The sequence below is a fragment of the Sus scrofa genome, chromosome 2, assembly GCF_000003025.6.
Source record: "Sus scrofa isolate TJ Tabasco breed Duroc chromosome 2, Sscrofa11.1, whole genome shotgun sequence".
In the NCBI taxonomy this organism is placed as follows: domain Eukaryota; kingdom Metazoa; phylum Chordata; class Mammalia; order Artiodactyla; family Suidae; genus Sus; species Sus scrofa.
Window position 1 is genome coordinate 103,353,430 of NC_010444.4, and position 22,209 is coordinate 103,375,638.

The 22,209-nt window shown below is 40.0% G+C and overlaps 1 protein-coding gene and 1 long non-coding RNA gene across 33 annotated transcripts in view; one reads left to right on the forward strand and one right to left on the reverse strand.

Moving 5' to 3' along the window:
* CAST (calpastatin) overlaps positions 1 to 22,209 on the forward strand; it is a 122,886-nt gene that overhangs the window by 97,692 nt on the left and 2,985 nt on the right. For 10 of the 28 annotated variants that reach the window (XM_021080960.1, XM_021080930.1, XM_021080955.1 and 7 more), the window contains 11 exons: positions 1,028 to 1,126; positions 1,615 to 1,698; positions 3,381 to 3,431; positions 3,603 to 3,674; positions 5,291 to 5,389; positions 7,270 to 7,377; positions 9,175 to 9,267; positions 11,191 to 11,235; positions 11,634 to 11,726; positions 13,017 to 13,088; positions 21,557 to 21,623. In XM_021080960.1, the coding sequence (XP_020936619.1) occupies positions 1,028 to 1,126; positions 1,615 to 1,698; positions 3,381 to 3,431; positions 3,603 to 3,674; positions 5,291 to 5,389; positions 7,270 to 7,377; positions 9,175 to 9,267; positions 11,191 to 11,235; positions 11,634 to 11,726; positions 13,017 to 13,088; positions 21,557 to 21,607 (867 nt within the window). In that variant the 3' untranslated portion in view covers positions 21,608 to 21,623. 28 annotated transcript variants of the gene reach the window in all.
* LOC110259691 lies at positions 1,714 to 21,742 on the reverse strand. Of its 5 annotated transcripts, none has more exons than XR_002342058.1 (5): positions 14,510 to 21,742; positions 14,156 to 14,208; positions 12,151 to 12,369; positions 11,306 to 11,422; positions 1,714 to 3,764 (listed from the first exon to the last, which is right to left on the reverse strand). It is a non-coding gene; the product is annotated as an uncharacterized LOC110259691 (long non-coding RNA). The 5 variants fall into 5 exon arrangements; XR_002342055.1 differs by having other exon boundaries at positions 14,156 to 14,221; XR_002342056.1 differs by having other exon boundaries at positions 1,714 to 2,687; positions 14,156 to 14,221; positions 14,510 to 21,741.

Below are 22,209 nucleotides of genomic sequence, written 5' to 3' on the forward strand. Positions count from 1 at the left end.
CCTCACTCAATGGGTTAAGGATCCAGTGTTGCTATGAGCTGTGGTGTAGGTCACAGATGCAGCTTAGATCTGGTATTGCTGTGACTGTGGCATAGGCCAGCAGCTAGAGCTCTGATTCAACCTCTAGCCTGGGAACCTCCATATGCCGCAGGTGTGGCCCTAAAAAGACAACAACAACAACAACGAATCTTATTAAAAAAAATTCCTGGCCATTAATTACTGAATTGATTTTATAAGTTGCTACTGTATGGATTATGACCTGTGGTTTGGAAAAGCCAGATTTAGTCCTGTCTTTGAGCACAAACATAATTTCTCCTTTATTTTCCCTTTATACCATTTATGCCTGTGTTCATCTAGTTTCATTTTAAATAGTTACTGGAGCTCACTATGTCACAGGGATCACATTTCATTTTCAACAACTGGACCATAGGTAGGCTGTTCTCATTGTTCTGCTCCGGTTAGTCTTTCTTGGGCTGTCACCTGACTGGCATGAGTCCACTTTAACCAGTAGAAGCCACATGGAGAACACAAGCTTCTGTGCCTCAGAAGAGGCTCAGCTAGAGCCATCGTCTCTAGGATGCGCCATCCTGTTTCATTGGGAAGAAAGACCTCGCTGGGGCTTTTCTGAAAATCTCTTCTGTGTCATCTCTGGAAAAATCACAGAAAGACCACTTCCTTCTTCTTTCCTGGGGCTTTCAGCTTCTCTGTGGTGTTAGCCATTCCATTGACTCGCTTATTTCTAAACCAAAACACTGGTTAGGTCTTGTAAGTTTCTCAGTGTCCATAATTAAATTACACCCACTGAATGTTGACCATAAGAAACTTAACCTAACTTTTAACACTTTAGGTTCTTTAAACATAGATTCTATTCTAATTCAGTTGATTTTTCAAATTATGAAAAGATGACATGTGCTTCTCCTTGAGGCCTCAGATAAGGATGTGCTAGTCGGAATCGTTTGTTGTAATCTCTTTTAAGAGGAGTGATTAACCTTCTACTTAGTATACCCCCTGGATGTGCTTTTCAAAGGGCATGGTGCCAGATGATGCTGTAGAAGCCTTGGCTGGAAGCCTGGGGAAAAAGGAAGCAGATCCAGAAGATGGAAAGCCTGTGGAGGATAAAGTCAAGGTAAGGGCAGCTCACACACTTCTAGAAAGGAACTATCCTTCATTGCTCTGACTCCCAAATAAGGCAGTCATTTTTTAAAAATTTCTCATCACACACGATCCCCTGGCTTCCTCTATTACTGTGCTTGTCCTATTTAATAAGTGAAACTGAGGGAGCATGACTGTTGCAGGGCAGCGGTGATTGGCTGGCGTGCACGGATCAGGGTTCTCTGAGTCTCACCTTGGCCACCTGCAGGATTCAGGAGAGAAGAGGTGCAGCCTGCCACTCTGCATGACCATCTCTTAACCCAGCAGGCTGACAGTGGTGCAGACTGAGCCTGCCAGACCAGGGTACAGTGTGCAAGAGGTTACTGTAGGAACTCTATACCTACGGGCATGCATACATTTGAACCTAACAATGGATTTATTGACCTCAAATTTAGTCACTTGGGCATCCACTTTGGGAGGAAAAGATGAATTAACAATGCAAATGGTATGATTTTCCTTCAGGAGAAAGCCAAAGAAGAGGATCGTGAAAAACTTGGTGAAAAGGAAGAAACGATTCCTCCTGATTATAGATTAGAAGAGGTCAAGGTAAACAGGCTGGGATCTTTTTCTAATTTATTTTTATTCATATTGAATCTCATGTACATAAAGCAAAGGGACATGGGAACAGACCTGGGATATAAAGATCATGTTTCTTAATAATTTCAAACACCAAAGAGTATTAGTCCACTAATATCCTGTTGGGACACTAGCTATGAAGCTGAAAAATTCCTCAAGTGGCCTTTCGTGCCCTTAGGTCAAAGAAATCTCATGTCTTAGCTACATAATTTTTGCCAGTCTAATACATGGTTCACAATACCATAAATTAAAAAAAAATTTAATTTAGGAAACTTTTAGCCAGACAGGAAAACCAAATGAGGAGCAGTTATTTCCTGAGGAATGATCTGCAGCACTCCCAGGTCCTGGCTTGATCCTCGTTTAAATCCTCTTATGTTCATTAACTGTGTTCCCATCAGGCCTCTTCGGTAGATGCAGCTCCCTGTGATAGACCGTGGGTGTCCCCTCCAGAACGGACGGGCTCAGTGTGAGTGGGGAGCCAACATGCCCCCTCCCCTGGCCCTGGGTGTCACTTGGGAAATTTGCTGCCTTGGCAGCTAAAGGTTGGCAGAGAACAACCCCCCGGTTTGTTTTCCTTCCCTCCGAATAGTGGCCAAAAGGTTCACAAGAACCATAACAGAGCTGAGAAAAGGGGTAAAGGAGTTTGTCAGTCAAAAGGGCAGCTGGTGATAAGCTCAACCATTGCATCTCCTCGCATTTGAACAAAACAAACCAAAACCACCCCATCCAGTTTACCAGGAGAAATATGCAGTTGATCCTTGAGCAATACAGTTTGAATTACATAGGTCACTTAAATTCGGATTATTTTTCCAGTATAAATACTGCAGCGTCACACCTCCTGCATTTGGTTGAATCCACAGATGCAGAACCGTAGGTAGAGAGGGCCAGGTATAAATTATACAAGGATGTTCAACTGCCTGGAAGTCTGCTCCCCTAATCCTGCCTTTTCCAAGGGTTAACTGTGTATATAGAAAGAAAACCTCATGCTTATTTTCATGTGTATAGATAAATTAGATTTACCACTTACTTATAAATCTTTCACCAAAGAGCCCCAAATGCCTTACTTTGTCCTGTTACTCAGAAGTGGCAAGTAGAGTCATTTGAAGCTTGGCGTCATCTGAGCCATACATTTCAAGCATCGTACCCCCAGGGTGAGCTCCCCGAGGGCAGCAACTTTGTCTCATTTTTGGTATTCCTGGGGCTTAGGACAGGGCTTGGCATATTGTCAGTACATACTAGTTGGATGTGCTACCTGTCAAGTTAACCAGCTTTTTTCAGGCAACTTGTGCAAAGCCAATTCCCCAGGCCCGTGAGGGGTTCATCCTCTTGCTCCCTCAGTGTCCTGCAGATTGTCACAGCCTCATGCATCACACACTACACTAGCTGCTCATATGCTTCGCCTACATGAGTCTTTGGGCTCTGGGGTTCGCAGCCCCGTGCTTAGAATGCCTGATGTGTGCCAGCTGTTTGTTGACATGAGCTAATCAGAGCATATTTCCTGGTGAGAGAGTCTGTTTCCTGAAATGATGGATCTAATTTACAATGTACAACATCATCAGGTAGAGCCTGTCAATTTCTTAAAACGTTTACAAGGTGCACGCTTAGGATACACACAGAGTGACTCTGTGCCCTCTTCTTCTCCTCCTGCATAGGACAAAGATGGAAAAACTCTCCCGCACAAAGACCCCAAGGAACCAGTCCTGGTGAGCAAGCCAGTTTTCTCTGAGTGGATCTTTCTCCTTTCACCCTGATGACTAATTCAGAAAAGGCCTAGCTTTCTGTTTAATAAGTTGATCAGCACAGAAACAGTGGGGACATTTTAAGGAGGAGGCTGGTGAGGGGGTGTTTGTTGATACATGTCCTGGTTCTTGCAGCCCTTGAGTGAAGACTTCGTCCTTGATGCTTTGTCCCAGGACTTTGCCGGTCCCCCAGCCGCTTCATCTCTTGTAAGTCTTTGGAGATTCCTGGTTTAATTTCCTTAGTTTTAGAGTAGCAGAAATAGATGGAAACTTGGGACTTAGAATCTGATGTGGGAGCTGAGGAAACAAAATTAATGGCCCTCAACCCATCATAGCCATTAAAAATGTGTTCCAGGGAGTTCCTATTGTGGCACAGCAAAAACAAAGCTGGCTAACATCCGTGAGGATGTGGGTTCAATTCCTGACCTCACTCAGCGGGTCGGGGATCTGGTGTTGTCATGACTTGTGGTGCAGGTCACAGACACAGCTCAGATCCTGCATTGCTATGGCTGTGGCGTAGGCAGATGACTGTAGCTCTGATTTGATCCCTAGCCTGGGAACTTCCATATGCCATGGGTGTAGCCCTAAAAAAAAAAAAAAAAAACCACTGTTCCAAGTGTTCCATAATCATGAAACCCTGGCCAGCACAGTGGAACCGATGAGCAAGTACTCTACGAAGTATACCCATGAAAGAATTTTAAATTGTCCAATGAATTTGAAAAATAAGTGCATAAAAGTATTAAAAAATACTGAAAAGCATTTTTCACTGTTTTTAGGGAAGACTACCTCAAATAAAAACCAGGATGTATTATACAGTAATGATAAAAAATGCAGTCCTGATTCAGAAAGCAAAGCCACAAATCAATGGGGAAAAAATCCAGAAAGAACATAAATGATAGATTGAGTATATCTTTAAAGTGAGAAAAGAAGTCATTTTTTTCCAGAAAGATTCTGGAATAATATACTATTTAACATTAAGTAAAAAATGGGGAGTTCCCATCATGGCTCAGCGGTTAACGAATCCAACTAGGAACCATGAGGTTGCGGGTTCGATCCCTGGCCTTGCTCAGTGGGTTAAGGGTCCGGCATTGCCATGCGCTGTGGTGTAGGTCGCAGATACCAGATACCGTTCAGATCCCGAGTTGCTGTGGCTCTGGTGTAGGCCGGTGGCTACAGCTCCAATTCGACCCCTAGCCTGGGAACCTCTATATGCCGCGGGAGCAGCCCAAGAAATGGCAAAAAGACCAAAAAAAAAAGATAAAACTGAAACCTCATACCATATCCCAAGTATTAAAGCAATAGTAAGTACCACATAAATTTATACCTAATACCTTATCAGAATTAAAATATGCAGTAAATACCTAATTCATGCAAGCAAGGCCCTGAGAAACAGGCATGCCCATTCATTGCTGTGGCGATATGAATTTCCAGCAACCTTTGAGGGGGCAGTTGGCAGAATATCACTAGCACTGTAAAAAGAGCCACTTCTAGAACTTATTCAGAGTAGCTAGTTATAAAAAGAAAGCTAAAAAACTGCCAGCAGCCTAAATGTATAACAGGAAATGTACAGACCTTGAAACTCTAAATCATTAGCTTAGTGAACAACTTTAGAATAATGAATAGGGGTAGGAAATTGCATAAAATATTGCTATGGAGTAAGAAGAAGAATAAAAATGGCTCTTAAGATTCTGTATGGCTATGCTTCCATTTGAATCACAAGAATAACAGTCAGAGAGCTATACTGAAAGTTGTATTTAAGTGAGAGCATTGTGGGCATAATTTGCATACAACATATTACTGATGAAAACACTTTTCTCCAAAAGCAGTTTGAAGATGCTAAACTTTCAGCTGCCGTCTCTGAAGTGGTTTCCCAAACCTCAGCTCCAACCACCCACTCTGCAGGTCCACCCCCTGACACTGTGGTAAGCAACATATCTTATAAATATTTGGCTTCTCAGCAGCAACAAAAAGAAGAAAGAAAATAGACACAATTGTTAGGAAAAACAGGCACCTCTGGTTTCACAAGAGCTAAGACTGGCAAGTTAGGGAGATGACAATATCTGAATTGATTAAATAAATGTATATGAAAGTATTTTACATACAGTGAAGGAGCTTAATATTATGGTTGCTTTACTAGAATTGAAAGGACAATAATGTGGTTGTGTATATATTCAAATTATTAGATTTAAAAAAAATCATTTGGCTTTCCTGATAATTAATGTTCTCCTCCTTTACATTTTTCCTGATACATGATATAAATACTACCTGTTAGTTAACCTCAAGTTTATTTTAAGGAATTTCTCAGTGTTTGAGCCTCTCCCGACACCCCAGACTCAAACTCATCATGGAATAGCATGTTTTCCTCCCATTCACACCAGGGAAACTTGTTATTTTCGTGGTAAGAAGAGAAAAAACCCTCTGTGTCAATATTGTCTTAATCATTTACACATTCTGAGGCAAGACTGTGAGACTAAAGCTTTTCCAGACTTCCTTGATTAGCTTTCTGTGGGGTACCAAATTATACATTATCCAGGAGACCATGGCACATCAAAAGATAAAGATGTTGCCCTGAACCAGATCCCCATCTCCTTTGGTTGAGAATAAGTGCCTCGCCTCGTTTGCTAGCTGGAGATGAAGTAGCCTCAGTGAAGTCAGAGATACTGTCTTTCCTTTTGATGTTGCATCAAAGCTTACTTAGTGCTGAACTCAGAGATTCTGAGAGAATTTTCATCCTGTTGGGTCAGCCTTCGGATCATCTGAAAATATCCAGAGGCACAAATGACAAAGCCCAGACCCAGCGGTGGGTAGCACCACCGTTAGCTGCTCTTATCCTGGGCTCTAATGAAGCACTTAAAACTGGTAAAATGCCCTCTGTGTGTCTTGTGTGTATGTACACACACCACAATCACAGAAGTCCCTGTGACAGAAAAGGAAGAATCATAAATAACCAGGCTGCGGTTTACACTTTAGATCTTAACATTCAGGTTCTAGGTCCTGCTCTGAATGAAGCTATTAGTGAACATCCATAATCAAAAGCCTCATTATTGGGAGTTCCTGTTGTGGTGCAGCGGAAACGAATCTGACTAGTATCCATGAGGGTGCAGACTCGATCCCTGGTGTCGCTCAGTGGGTTAAGGATCTGGTGTTGCAGTGGGCTGTGGTGTAGGTCGCAGACTTGGGTCAGACCTTGCATTGCTTTGGCTGTGGCACAGGCTGGTAGTTGTAGCTCTAATTTGACCCCTACCCTGGGAACTTTCATATGCCACGGGTGTGGCTCTGAAAACAAAACAAAAGCCTCATTTCCTTTCACAAGGGTGTTTTAGAATGACACCTTTCCTATCACTTTTTCCATCAGAATCTGGTTTTAGTTAATATTTAAAGACATCACTAACACTAGGTATAAAACTTCATTTACATGAATACACTTGAGAACCAAAGGGTAAATGAAACTCTCATAATTCATGTACATTTTCTTTGCTGGGAGCATATTGTTACCAATACTGAAAGCATCGTAAGACATATTTTCTAGAAAATCAGGCCAAGAACTCTATCTTTTTAGGAAGGACTTATTTTCTTGGAGGAGAAAGACTTCTAGGGGTGGGGTAGAGGGCAGAGAAGTGCTGAGAGTGAAAGATGGGGGGAAAGAGCACAGCCCATGATGGCCGATCCAATGCCTTCTGCTCGCCTCCCTGGTGAACATCCCTATAAGCTTATGCAAGTTTTAGTGGCAGTTGTTGGGGCCCCACTCCCAACAGTTGACCTGATTTGGTTAACCAGTTGCTAATTCAGATTTACTTTTTAGCAGAGTGATGACAAAAAACTTGACGATGCCCTGGATCAGCTTTCTGACAGTCTGGGGCAAAGACAGCCTGACCCAGATGAGAACAAGCCCATAGAGGATAAAGTCAAGGTAAAAAAAAAAAAAAAAAAAAAAAAGTCATTAGTAAGTGAAAATTTTTGATAAGCATGGAATACTCTACTCTCCACACAAAGGGGAAAAACCACTCAGACTCTGCCTGGAGTCAGTGAACAGTTGGATAACTTCAGTCTCATATTTTTCCTATTCCATGGTCCCCATAATGTCTGTTTCAGATTCAGGCAGACATCCTGTTTGTGAGACCAGAGTTTGTGATGATGGAAGAGCATGGCTCTGCTGTCTTAATTTTATTCTCTTCCCACTTTAACTTCTCTTGGTTTTATCAGGAAGTAAGATTATCATATAGCTGTTACACATATGTGCAGTTTTTTGGGTTGACAAGTTATGTGAATGTCATGGCAGAGGCTTCCCTTGCAGTCTTTCCTGCCTCATAACTAACTGCATGTGAACTCCTACAGAAGAGGGCCCTGGACCAGGAGTTGAGCACGCAGAGGTGTCTGCAAATCAAGACTGTTAACACTATATATCGCATCCAATATGTATGAGTACTTACTTATACTTAATAATACATGGTACTTAGCTGCAAACTATTGCCTTTGGAATGGAAAAGCAATGAGATCCTGCTGTATAGCACTGGACACTGTATCTAGTCACTATGATGGAGGATAATGTGAGAGAAAGAATGTATATATGTATGTGTGACTGGGTCACCTTGCTGTATAGTAGAAAATTGACAGAATACTGTAAACCAGATATAATGGAAAAAATATCATTAAAAAAATAATAGTGTACAGTACTTAACAATCCATTTAACTTGGAAGCAGAAAGGTAATGGGGAGTTCCCGTCGTGGCTCAGTGGTTAACAAATCCTACTAGGAACCATGAGGTTGTGGGTTCGATCCCTGGCCTTGCTCAGTGGGTTAAGGATCCGGCATTGCCATGAGCTGTGGTGTAGGTCGCAGACACGGCTCGGATCTGGTGTTGCTATGGTTGTGTAGGCCATCAGCTATAGCTCTGATCAGACCCCTAGCCTAGGAACCTCCATATGCCGCGGGAGCAGCCCAAGAAATTGCAAAAAGACAAAAAAAAAAAAAAAAAAAAGAAAAAGAAAGGTAATGAGCATCCCAATCTGTCTCAAGGACAGGGCATTTTAAAGAATCTTTTTAGGTCTTTGAGTCTACCATGGTTGGAGGAATAGCGAGGTGAAAAATGAAATTCTAATGATGCCGAAAAACGAAATCTGTCCCCTAACCCTGGGGTGGGGGGCTGTCCCTGAATCTGTGACAGAGAGACAGCCATGTGCCACTGAGGTGGAGATGCTGGGGCGGGGGGGTGCTGCTTATGCAACAGCAGGTATTTTCTCACCTGCAACATAAGCAGTCAGCACGTCCCTTGAGGTTGGCTCCTCGTCCTGATGCTTCTGGTTCCTTATAGAGTCCAAATTGTCAGTAGTATCTCTAACTGCCAAGGTACACCTCAACTTGACTTTTTTTTAAAAAGTGAAACATTAAAAGGAAGGTATTTTATAACCTTGGGTTTTCTCTCCTTATGTGGTTTCTGAGCATAATCATTTAATCATTTAGTTCCATTTAAAATACAGGTAGAAAATGCCCCCACGTGACTTGACATTATAGAAGCAGTGGCTTTATGCTTTTTCATCAACTCAGAGTCTGTTGACCTCATTGTTCTGTTGTTTAAAAAATTATAAAAGACCTTTGTTTTGCCTCAGGAAAGTATAATAAATGTTGAATACTGCATTTTAGAATGTACTCTCTAAGGGAAGGCAGTAATTATATATGGATAGTAATTATATATGTTCAACATTTGCAGGAAAAAGCTGAAGCTGAACATAGAGACAAGCTGGGAGAAAGAGATGACACTATCCCGCCTGAATATAGACATCTCTTGGATAAGGATGAGGAGGTAAATGAGGGTTGGATGTATATTCCAAAGCTTTTGCTATTCAAACCTCATGTGAAATGATTAGGAGGGGCATGGTAACAGTAGCGAAGAATCGTAACATGACTGACTGCTTTTCACATCATGACTGACTGCTTTTCACATGTCCCTGCTGAGCATGCTGTCCAGAATTCTGTTTATTATTTATTTGAGCAGCATTGTTGGCTTAAAGAGAGTTGAACAATGTTTAGTCATCACTGATGCTTAACAGTGAGTCCAAGGCATGTACACAGATGTATTCTCCTTGCAAGAAAAGGTTGTAAAAAGAATGATGATATTTGTAATCTCTACTGAAGCCGAGTTTCTCTGTTGAAGGAGACCAGAAAAATGATTAATAGGGCAAATAGGACCCCTCCAAGTCCTGAGGTCCCTGTTTCTTCTCCTACACCACCACCGGTACTATTGAGACTGAAGCTAGGCAAAGCCATATTCCTAATCTCAAGTCCTATTTCTTTTCTTTTCTTTTTTTTGTCTTTTTGCTTTTTCTTGAGCTGCTCCTGTGGCATATGGAGGTTCCCAGGCTAGGGGTCGAATCGGAGCTGTAGCCGCCGGCTACGCCACAGCCATAGCAACTCGGGATCCGAGCCACGTCTGCAACCTACATCACAGCTCACGGCAACACCGAATCCTTAACCCACTGAGCAAGGCAGGGAACGAACCCGCAACCTCATGGTTCCTAGTCAAATTCGTTAACTATTGCACCACAACAGGAACTCCCTATTTCTGAATCTAAATATACGTCAAGAAGTCTCTGTCTTTTTTCTAACATGGAATCCAGTTTCTCTTAGGTTGACCTGGTCTGTACACTGCCCCTTCCTATTTGGCTCTTAGTTGCAAGTCCATTCCATATGAAATAACCCTCTCCAGATCTGTTCATCAAGTGAAACAAGGAAGTCCAAATAACACCTTTCTCTTTCTGCTTGGATTCACGTGGGGGTTTGACTCTGTGGCTCACAGAATGTCATCGACTTCAGTGTCTTCTGTTACGGGAGTCAACTCTCCTTGCTTGTGTTCATGATAGCAGTTCTGCCTCCAGCTTAGAATCTTCCCTGCTTCCATGGCCCCATCTGACCCTGCTGTATTCTTTGGGATATGTATTATTCAGTGTCCTTGCCTTTATAGATGGGAAAAATCCCTGATGAGCTGTCCTTGTAATCCTCACTGAAAAAGCTATCTCTAGGCCACGCCACTGCCTCAAATCCTTTCAAAGTGTAATAAGCTATAGTAGATAAGCACATAAGCATAGATAAATTAGTAAATAAGACATAAAACACAAGTTACTTTTTGTAATATTTTAAGTAAAGTAAAGTTATCACATACAACAGCAGAAAGTTACAAAGTGTTTCTTTCATATCTAGGTCCAAATTTACCCTTGCATTTTCCCCAAGACTATTGACATAATTATGGAGTAGTAATTAAGCAAAACTGATGAAGAAGTAATCGGAGCCCAGGTTTATCATTCATTGAAAATCTATACAGAACCCTTGGTATCCATGCAGGATTAGTTCCATGACTCCCAGATACCAAAATCTGAGGATGCTTTTAAGCCCTAATATAAAATGGCATAGTGTTTCCATGTAACCCTACACCCATTCCCTCTATACTTTAAATCATCTCTAGATAATGATAATACCTAATACAACATAAATTCTATGGAAATAGTTGCTGGCAAATGCAAATTTTGCTTTTGGAACTTTCTAGAATTTTATTTCCCCAAATATTTTCTGTCTGTAGGTTGGTTGAATCTGCCAGTGCAGAACCCACAGATGCCAAGGGCTGACCTAACTCAATTCCACATTGTTGGATGAAATATTACATAAACACTGACCACACCTAAGTAAACCTTTGCAAAAATGTGTTTAACCAATAGTCTGCTTTATTTCTAAGGGCAAATCAACGAAGCCACCCACAAAGAAACCTGAGGCACCAAAGGTAAATACTTTTTTTACACTCTTGCTGCAACTCTTAAATTTTAGAAATAGAAAATTTATTGAATTCTTACCTTGTGCTTTATGATCCCAAAGGGTTTGTATAAGAATGTATTATTTCTGCCTTCCCGAGAGCCATTCAAGATAGGCAGTTCCATTTTCCAGATTAGAAAATTGAAGCTGAGTGAATACTAAGCAATTTGTATAAAAGAGTAGAAGAAAATAGAGCTGTCAAGATTTTCCTGTTTTAATATCTCTTTTGTAATACACTACTTTGTTAGGAAAGGAATGACAGCAAGGCTTTATTTTAAACAAACCTATTTTCAGGGATATGGGAAAATATCCCACAGAGCATTCTCTCCTTTGCCTCTTCATTGATGGCCATTTCTATTAATATCTCAGAAACCTGAAGCTGCCCAAGATCCCATTGATGCCCTCTCAGGGGATTTTGACAGATGTCCATCAACTACAGAAACCTCAGAGAACACAACAAAGGTACTGTGCTTTTTCATACTGACTTTCCTTAAGTGTGTGGGTACATACATACAATTTTAGACTGTAAAATCAACTGATTGATGCCAAAGAGAACTAGGGGAAAAAAATCTGTAATTCTGCTACCCCACAAACACTATTGTTTGGTATACTTCTTGAGTTTTACCGTATGTATGTTTTATATAATTGTACTTAGAATCCATATATAATACATTGCTTAAACATGAAACAATTTTCATAAATGTTTTCCATGTTGCTTTATAAGTTCCATAGGCACCATTTTTGACTGCCACACTATATTGTTGTGCAACAATAATGCTTTGTGTTCATTTAATACGAGAGAAGCCCCTCACTAGACCATACCCTTTGCCCTCTGAGGCTCCCTCCCCTTTTCTGCCCTGCACAGCTGAGTGACTCTTCTACTCACCCTTCAGGGTCCAGGTCAAGCATCAGCTGCTCCAAGAAGACGTCTCTGTCTACTTTTCCCTTCCCAGGCCAAAGGCAGGGGCCTTTCCTCTGGGCGCTCCTGTCATTGTGGGTTACCTGTCGCATGTGGTCACACCACTTAGCTGTGTGCGTTACACAGCAGTGATGTGTCAGTACCTCTGTGCTCAGTATTAGCAAGATGCCTGGTACATAGAAGGTACTTAACACATGACCACAAGGAAAGGGGAAAAAAAAGTGCAATCCATCAAATAGAAAGAAAAGTGAAATGAGGGCCCTTCATTGTTCTTTTCAGAAGCGTTAAAATTGCACCTCTTTGCTTATTGTTACACCTGTGATTAAACGTATACCCAATCACTGAATTGTCAATCTTCCCTCATCTCTGTGAGTTAATTTCCAGATCACCTCAGCATCCGATTTCTCACTTCTGGAACCTCATAAATAATGCCTTTTCGGTGAATGGACTTTATTTTTCTATGCGACTTGCCCCAGCTCTCTCTAGTTGCTTCCATTGTTACATTTCTCTTCCATGACACTGAAAACTGTTCTGTTGGCACATAAAACCCAGTCCTGATAGAAACAATCTCTGTTTTGATGAGAAAAGTATAGTCTGGGTGAATCATACATCATCAAAATTGGCAGAGCAACAGTGTGGCTCTACTTTTCACTCTGCATTCACTCACTATTTTTCGAAAAACCATGACTAAAATACTCATTTGTCATTATTTAATTAAATTGGAGATTCCAGGCTGCTACAAAGAAAAGTCTGGATCAATTTGATTGCAGGAGCAGTTAATTGCTAGATGGACTGTTGATAGCCATAGCCTCATTATATTTCCTTTGCTTTAGGACAAAGACAAGAAGACGGCTTCCAAGTCCAAAGCACCCAAGAATGGGGGTAAAGCAAAGGATTCCACAAAGGTAACAGAGAAGAAAATAGCTTAGGCATTACATGGACTGGCATTTATCTATCCATAGTCATTTAGTTTCTGACCCAGATCTATTTAGAATAAAATAATTTTTAAGCACTCTCTCTCCCCTAACATGTCTTGCTAAAGAAACAAAGTTTTAAAGACATTTTTAAGTACTTGATACTTGAGAACTCTAAATGATCATTCTTAACACAATTGAAGTTTCCTGCCTTCCCAGCCCTTGTTGTGCAAAATCCCAATGTCAGCCACCCCCTCTGCTAGTCTGGAATGAGAGTAGCCCCTCTCTCCTTCATTAAACCCCACATATCTCACTTCTAGCTACTTCCCCCATGGTGTGCAGATAGCCTTGCCTTCTACTTCAAAGAGAAAACTGCGGTTGTCTTGTTGAATCACCATCTCTCCTTCCCACTGCCTTCCTCACAAACTCTCTCCCCTCCTTGCCCTGCAGCCCCTTCTTCCTCTCAGGGGGTCAGTAACTCACTCCCCTATCTTTGTCTCAATTCAGACATATTTGTGTTCTTTCACAACTTCAAAAGCCCCATTTTCCCTCCAGTCCTTCACCTCCATGAAATGTCTATAACTCCTGCCTCTACTTCTTGAGTTCGGCCAGAGAACAGCAGTGGCAGGTGGTTGCTGTCTCCATCCTAGTATCCTAGCAGTCCTTAATTTACTTGAGCCCTCCTCAGTGGTGTGTTTTTAGGCATTAGAATGGATGCTGTCATGGATTGAGACTTTGGAGGTTGGGATGAGTTGATCTATCAACTCTCTAAAGACCCAGACCACCACCTCCTACTGCACATTTCCACTTGGCTCAACATTGACCATACACTTTCATGTATTGTATTTTATCAAATCTAAATCACCATCAATTATATATCATTGAGAAAAAAGGTGGAAAAAAAAGTCATCATAAGAATCAACAAATTAAGACATGTTACAATGCAGGTATGTGGCAAGGGAGGTGATGCCACCAAAGAATGTGGTTTATATAAATCTTGGCACAGGGTTGTGGTACATAGAGAAGATCTTATAGTTTCTAAGATCTAATATACTCACATTAAATTCTAGTAGTCCTTCCTCCCAGGGAGGATCTAATTCTTCATGTTGCTCTAGAAAGCAGAACTAAGTAAGACTAATGAGTGGAAGTTATAGGGTCTGGTTTCTTAGAACTGGGCATTAATGGACCATAGCACTGGAAGTTTCCAATTAATAAAATTACTCAAAGTGGATTAGACAACTCCTAGGTCCCCTCCAATTCTTAAAAACATAGGATTCAAATGATTATGACTGTGATCCCAATTATGAGAAATAAGATTTTAAAAAAAGCAGTCCAGCTGCATCAAAACTCATAGGAAAACAAGATAGTGAGTTCCAGGTCAAGATGTGATGTAAGGAAAATCCGCAACTCACCTCATCCCATGGATACACCAGATCTACAGCTGCATATGGAAAAATTACCTCTAGAAAGAAAGAAAGAAAAAACAAATTAGCTGAGTGACTCCTATTCATCTGGAAAATGAGAGAAGGCCTGCATTGAAGAGGGTAGGAGAGGCAGGGACACAGTCTAACCATAAACCCCACCACCAACATGGCAGCCCACCATCAGCCCACTTCTCCTTAAGGAGCAAAAAATTGACCCCCACATCAGTACCCCAACCTTAAAGACCACCTGAGAAATGAGCCCCCAAAACAACTAGCTTTGAAAGCCAATAGAGCTTGTGTCCATGAAGACCCATAAGGCTATATCAAAGTGAGAAACAGAACAGGTCATGAGCTCAGACTCAACTGCCCACCCAAAGCATTCAAAGATACAGCTCCTAGCCTGCTACCATCCACAGAGTACTACACAGATAGCAGACTGAAACACATCCTCAGTATTTCTGTGTAAGAGGCCTACTTTCTTGTCCTGGAGCTTTGGCCTGAGGGGCAAGCTTCAGGTTTGGCACGTATCTAGAGGCCTACAAGTGTGCTCTTAGGGAACATAAGTTGGTGCTCACTGTCTTTGAGCTGTTTCTCCGCCTCACTCCGGGTCATCAGCATCACCCAGAAAGGAGCCTTTATACTCACCTAGAGGCCCGATTTTTGTAACTTGCACCCAGGGAATGGTTCCTGATGGTCTGGCTCTGTTAGCCATCAAGACTTACATTTGTAGTCCTGCAAAATTAGGTAGGAGACTCTGGTACTCAGATTCATCCCTTCAGGACACCAATAGATCTTAGCACACCCTCAGCTACTGAGAACCACTGAAAATAAAATAGGTTCCTTGGACAGTTGTAATAGTTAGATAATCAAGAGCTATGGCAGAGTCAAACAGTAAGTTTCATCTCCTACATGAGGCCACCCTTCAAGACTGGGAGAGGTGGCTATTCTATCTGATACACAGAAGCCAACACAGAGAGTCAAGGAAAATGAAGAAACAGAGGAATATGTTCCAAATTATTAAAACCCCAGGATAAAACCTTAATGCAGTAAGGGATTTACCTGATGAAGGGTTCAAAATAACAGTCATAATAATGCTCACTGAACTTGGGAGAGGAATGGATGAACACAGGACATCAAGAAAGAATAAAAAGTAAAAATACAAGAAAGTGACAGTAGAAGTCACAGAGCTGAAGAATACACTAATTGAACTAAAAAATACACTAGAAGGGTTCTAGAGTGCACTAGAAGCAGAAGAAAGGATCAGTGAAATCAGAGACAGAGCAATGGGACTCACCAATCAAAACAGCAAAAAGGTAAAAAAGAGATATCTGACGGGATTTATGAGATATCATACAGATTAACACAGACCAACATTTGCATTATAGGAGTCCTAGAAAGAGAAGCAAGAGAGAAAAGAACGAAGAACTTATGTGAAGTTGAATGGCTAAAACCTTCATCCATATCCAGGAAGCCCAGAGGCATCCAGAAAAGAAGAACCCAAAGACATCCACAACAAAGACACATTACAATTAAAATGTCAAAAGTTAAAAACAAGGAGAAAAACTTGAGAGCAGCATGAAAAAAACAACTTTATATATGCAACAGAATATCCATAAAACTATCAGCAGATTTTCAACAGAAACTTTGCAGGCCGGAAGGGATTGGCATGATAAATTCAAACTGCTGAAAGAAAAAGCTTCCAAGAGTATTTTTATTGGAAAAGTTGTCATTCAGAACTGAAGGAAAGAAAAAGTTTTCCTAATAAGCAAAAGCTAAAGGAGCTTATCACCACTAAACCAGCCTTACAAGAAATGTTAGCGACTCCTTTCAGTAGAAAAAGGTGCTAAGCAGTAATTAGAAAACTTAGCAAAGTACAAATCTCACTGGTAAAGGTAAATATATAGTACAATTTGGAATAATCTAGTGTTGTAATGGTGGTGGAATTAATCACCTATAAAGCTAACATAAAGGTTATAAGGCAAAATAGTAAAAATAACTGTAATGGCAATAATTAAGGGATACACAAGATTAAAAGTTATAAAATGGACATCAAAAACATAAAACATGAGGGTGGAGAGTAAAAGTGTAATGCTTTGGAATGCATTCAAACTTAAGTTGTTATCAACTTAAAGGAGACTATAGTAAATAAAAGTTGTTTTATGTAAGCCTTATGGTAACCGCAAAGTAAAAACTTAGAGTAGATACACACAAGAGAAAGAGAAAGGAACCTAAGCATACAACTATCGAAAATCATCAAATCACAATGGAAGAGAGCAAGAGAAGTAACAAAGTAACTAAAGAACAGCCAGAAAACAATGAACAAAATGGCAGTAAGTACATACTTATTAATAAATGCTTTAAAAGTAAATGGACTAACCTCTGATGTCAAAAGATAGAGTGGTAGAATGAATAAAAAAGGGTGCATCTGTATGCTGCCTACAAGAAACTCACTTCAAATTTAAGAACAGACTGAAAGTGAAAGAGGTAGAAAAAATATTCCATGCAAATGGAAACCAAAAGAAAGCTAGGGTAGCTATATTTATATCAAACAAAATAGTCTTTAAAACAAAGACTGTACTAAGAGACAAAGAAGAACATTAAATAATGATGAAGGGGTCAATCCACAAGAGTCAACATTTGTAAATATTTATGCACCCTACAAAGGAGCACCTAAATATATAAAGCAAACACTAACAGATATAAATGGAAAAGTAGAAATACAATAATGGGCAGGGAACTTTAATACCACTTTTTCATCAATTGATAGATCATCTTGGAGGTCTCTGGTGGCCTAGTGGTTAAAGATCTGGCATTGTCACTGCTGTGGCTTGGGTTTGATCCCTGGCCTGGAAACTCCTGCATGTCTCCAGTGTGACGAAAAAAAATTGATAGATCATCTAGACAGAAAATCAATAAGGAAACATTGGCCTTAAATGACACATTATACCACTTACACTCAATAGATATATACAGAATATTTGATCCAAAGCCATACATCTTTCTCAAGTATACATGAAAAATTCTCCAGGATATATCATATGTTACTCCATAAAACAACTCTTAATAAACTTAAGAAGACTCATATCATACAGGCATCTTTTTGACTACACTGATACGAAACTAGAATTATAAGAAGAAAGCTGGAAAATTCACAAATATGTAGATTTCATAAATAATATGCTACTCAACAACTAATGGATACAAGAAGAAATGGAAAGAGAGGAGTCTATTGTAGCTCAGTGGGTTAAAGGCCCTACATTGCCTCTGTGAGGATGTAGGTTTGATCCCCAGCCTTGCTCAGTGGGTTAAGGATCTGGCATTGCCACAAGCTGTGGCATAGGTCACAGATGTGATTCGAATTCAGTGTTGCCATGGCTGTGGCATAGGCCTCAGTCACAGCTCTGATTCAACCCCGGCCCAGGAACTTCCATATGCCTAAGGTGTGGCTGTAAAAAGAAGAATTAAAAAAAAAGAAAGAAAAAAATCACCTTGAGACAAATGAAAATGAAATACAATATACCCAATACAATTTACCCAAACTTCAGGAATACAGAAAAAGTAGACCTCAAGAGACAAGAAGAATTCAACCTAACTTTACATCTCAAGATAACAACGCCCAGCGGTAGTAGAAGAAAAGAAATAACAAAGATCAGAGCAGGAATAAATGAAAAAAATATATAAAAAGATAATAGAAAATAGAAATAAAACTAAGATCTGTTTTTTTAAAGAAAGAAAATTCACAAACCTTTAGCTAGACTCACCAAAAAAAAAAAAAAAAAGGATTCAAATAAAATCAAATGAAAAAGGAGACATTACAGCTGATACCACACAAATAACAAAAGATCATAAGAGACTGCTGTGAACAATTATCCACCAAATTTTGGACACCTGTAAGAAAGAAACATACAACCAACCAAGACTTGATCATGAAGAAACAGAACATCTGAAAAGACCAGCTTTTTGTAAAGAGATTAAATCGGTAATCATAAACCTCCCAACAAACTAAAGTCTGGGATCAGAGAGCTTCACTGCTGAATTCTACCAAATATTTAAAGAAGAATTGATACCAATCCCTCTCAAACTCTTCCAAAAATAGAAGAGAAGGGAATACTTCCAATCTCGTTTTACAAAACCAGCATTATCCAGTTACCAAAAGTAGGCCAGGGGACTAGAAGAAAAGAAAATTACAGGCAATATTGCTGATGAAAATGTATAAAATCCTCAACAAAATATTATAAAACTGAATTTAAGAGTACATTAAAAGGATCATATACCATGATCAAGTGGGATGTATTCCAGGGCTGCAAAGATGGTTCACTATCCACAAGTCAGGGTGATGATACACCACCTTAACAAAATGAAGGCTAAAAATCATATGATTATCTCAGCAGAGGTGGAAACAGATCTGAAAACCCAAAAACCGTTTATGATAAAAACTCTCAACAAAGTGGATATATAGGGTACATATCTCATCATAATAAGGGCCATACACGACCAGCCCACAGCTGTCCTTATACTAAATTGTAAAATGATGAAAACCTTTTCTCTAAGAGTAGGAAAAAGACAGATGCCCACTCTCACTGCTTATATTCAGCATAGTATTGGAAGTCGTAACCACAGCAGTTTCACAAGAAGAATTTAAAAGTATTCAAACTGGAAAGGAAGAAGTAAAACTGTCACTATTTGTGGATAACATATTATGTAGAGAAAACCTTAGAGTCTCCACCAGAAACTGTTAGAACTAATAAAGAAATTCAGTAATAGTGCAGGATACAAAATCAGTATACAAAAATCAGGTGGTTTCTGTATACTAATAACAAACTATAAGGAAGAAAAATTATCCCATTTACAATGACACACACACACCACAAACACTCTGAATAAATTTAACTACTATGAGACTCATCCACTGGTAAGTATAGGACAGTGATGAAAGAAACTGAAGACACAAGTAAATGGAAAGTTACTCCATGCTAATGGACTGAAAGAATATTGTTAAAATGTCCACATTACCCAAAGCAGTCTACAGATTCAGTGCAATCTCTGTCAGTATCTTAATGTCATTTTTCATAGAAATAGAAAAAACCATCCTCAAATTTGTATGGAACCACACAAGACCCCAAATAACCGAAACAATCTTGAGGAAAACAAGCAGGAGGCATCATGCTCCCTGTTTTCAAACCATATTACAAAGATATAGTAATCAAAATAGTTTGGTACTGGCATAAAAACAGACACATATAGACATATAGATAACTAGAAAGAATAAAGAGGCCAAAAAATAAACCCATGCTATGTGGTCAGTTAATTCATGGTAAAGGAGCCAAGAATACACATGGGGAAAAGATAGTCTCTTCAGTAAATATTGTTGGCAATTGGACCTCTCTTATCTCAAACCATAGACAAAATTAACTTAAAATGGGTCAATGACTTAAATATAAGACCTGAAAAATATAAAACTCCTACAAGAAAACATAGGCAGTAAGCTCTTTGACATCTGTCTTACAGTGACTTTATGGATTTGACACCAAAAGCAAAGGTAACAAAAGCAAAAACAAGTTTGGCTACATCACAACTAAAAAGCTCTGCATAGCAAAAGAAAATACCAACAAAATAAAAAGGGAACCTACTGAATTTTACAAATCAGATATCTGATAATGGCTTGATATCCAAAATATATTCAGAACTAATACAACTCAATAGCAAAAAAATAAAACATGGGCAGAGAATCGAGATAGACATTTTTCTAAAGACATACAGATAGCCATCAAGTAAATGAAAAGGTGCTCAACATCATTAATAATCAGGGAAATACAAATTGAAACCACAGTGAGACATCACTCACATTTGTTAGAATGGCCATCATGGGAGTTCCCATTGTGGCTTCAGCAGGTTGAGAACCTGATTAAGTGTCCATGAGGATGTGGGTTCGATCCCAGGTCTTATGCAGTGGGTGAAGGATCCAGCATCCCCACGAGCTGTGGTATAGGTTGAGGATGTGCCTCGGATTTGGTGTGGCTGTGGCATAGGCTGGCAGCTGCAGCTCTGATTCAACCTCCAGCCTGGGAACTTCTGTATACCACAGGTGTGACCCTAAAAAAGACAAAAAAAAAAAGTTCTCATCACAAAGAATTTTTTTTCTAAATATGGTGGTGAATGTTAACTAGACTTATTGTGTTATTTCACAATGTATGTAAATATGTAATCATTATGCTGTACAGCTGAAACTGTGTCGATTTATACCTCAAAAAGTGAAAACTAGGAGTTCCCATAGTAGCTCAGTGGAAATGAATTCAACTAGGAACCATGAGGTTGCAGGTTGGATCCCTGGCCTCACTCAGTGGGTTAAAGATCCAGCGTCACCATGAGCTGTGATGTAGCTTACAGACGTGGCTCAGATCCTGTGTTGCTGTGGCTGTGGTGTAGGCCGGCACCTGTAGCTCCAAATCAACCCTTAGCCTGGGAACTTCTGTATGCCATAGGTGTGGCCCTCCAAAGCGGGGGGCGGCGGGGGGGGGGGCGGCAGTAAAATCCATAAAGGATATAAGAAACCAGATTGATAATTAGTTGCTCATGCCATTATCTCAGATTAAATGTTTATCTGCTTATTACTTATTACAAAGGACATACTAACAAAAAAATTAAAGAGAGCACAGTGATCCAATATGCTGAGTGGGTTAGCTGCCCAGTGAGCCCTTGAATATGAGAGAAGGGTAGATCACTGTGGAATGAATGGATACCATCTCTGAACACGATGTATCTTTTTCTTCAGTGACACTGGCCTTCCAAAAAAAAAAAGTCTAGAGTAAAAGTTTTAGAATCACTATGGTCTATGCACTTGATGGGGAAGAATTCAGTGTTTGGGATAATGAGATACTTCGAAAGGACCATCTTATTTTCCCCCACTGATGGCTGTCTTTTGCTCTTTTAATTCTGAAAAGCCCATCTCCTCACAAGCCTCTTCTGGTTGGCCAGATTTTTGTACTTAATCCAGAAAATACAGAGCTCATTGATGGTTTTTGCTTGTCTTCATAGGCAAAGGAGGAAACTTCCAAACAAAAATCTGATGGAAAGAGTACAAGTTAAAAGTTCACACTATTTGGTAAGTTGGGTGTTTGTTTTAAGTTGGGTTTTTGTTGTAATGGTAAAATTGTGTTTAAAACAAGTGTACCTAAAAAAAAAAAAAAAAAACCAAAAAAAAAAAAAAAACACGGAGTTCCCGTCGTGGCACAGTGGTTAACGAATCCGACTAGGAACCATGAGGTTGCGGGTTCGGTCCCTGCCCTTGCTCAGTGGGTTAACGATCCGGCATTGCCGTGAGCTGTGGTGTAGGTTGCAGTCGCGGCTCGGATCCCGAGTTGCTGTGGCTTTGGCGTAGGCCAGGGGCTACAGCTCCGATTTGACCCCTAGCCTGGGAACCTCCATATGCCGTGGGAGTGGCCCAAAGAAATGGCAAAAAGACCAAAAAAAATAAAAAATAAAAAAATAAAACAAGTGTACCTTCTCCCAGCCTATGTTTACAGGTGAGAGAAGCTAAGTCCCCTTAAGTATTTCATGTTCTCTTTATACTCTTGGCATGAAATGCACATTGCAAAATCTATAGAGTAATTTCCTGAAAAGCAGTAAGTGTGGAATGATGGTGCTACTGGAATGTTTAAAAACAGTAATGTAATTAAGAGCTCTTTATT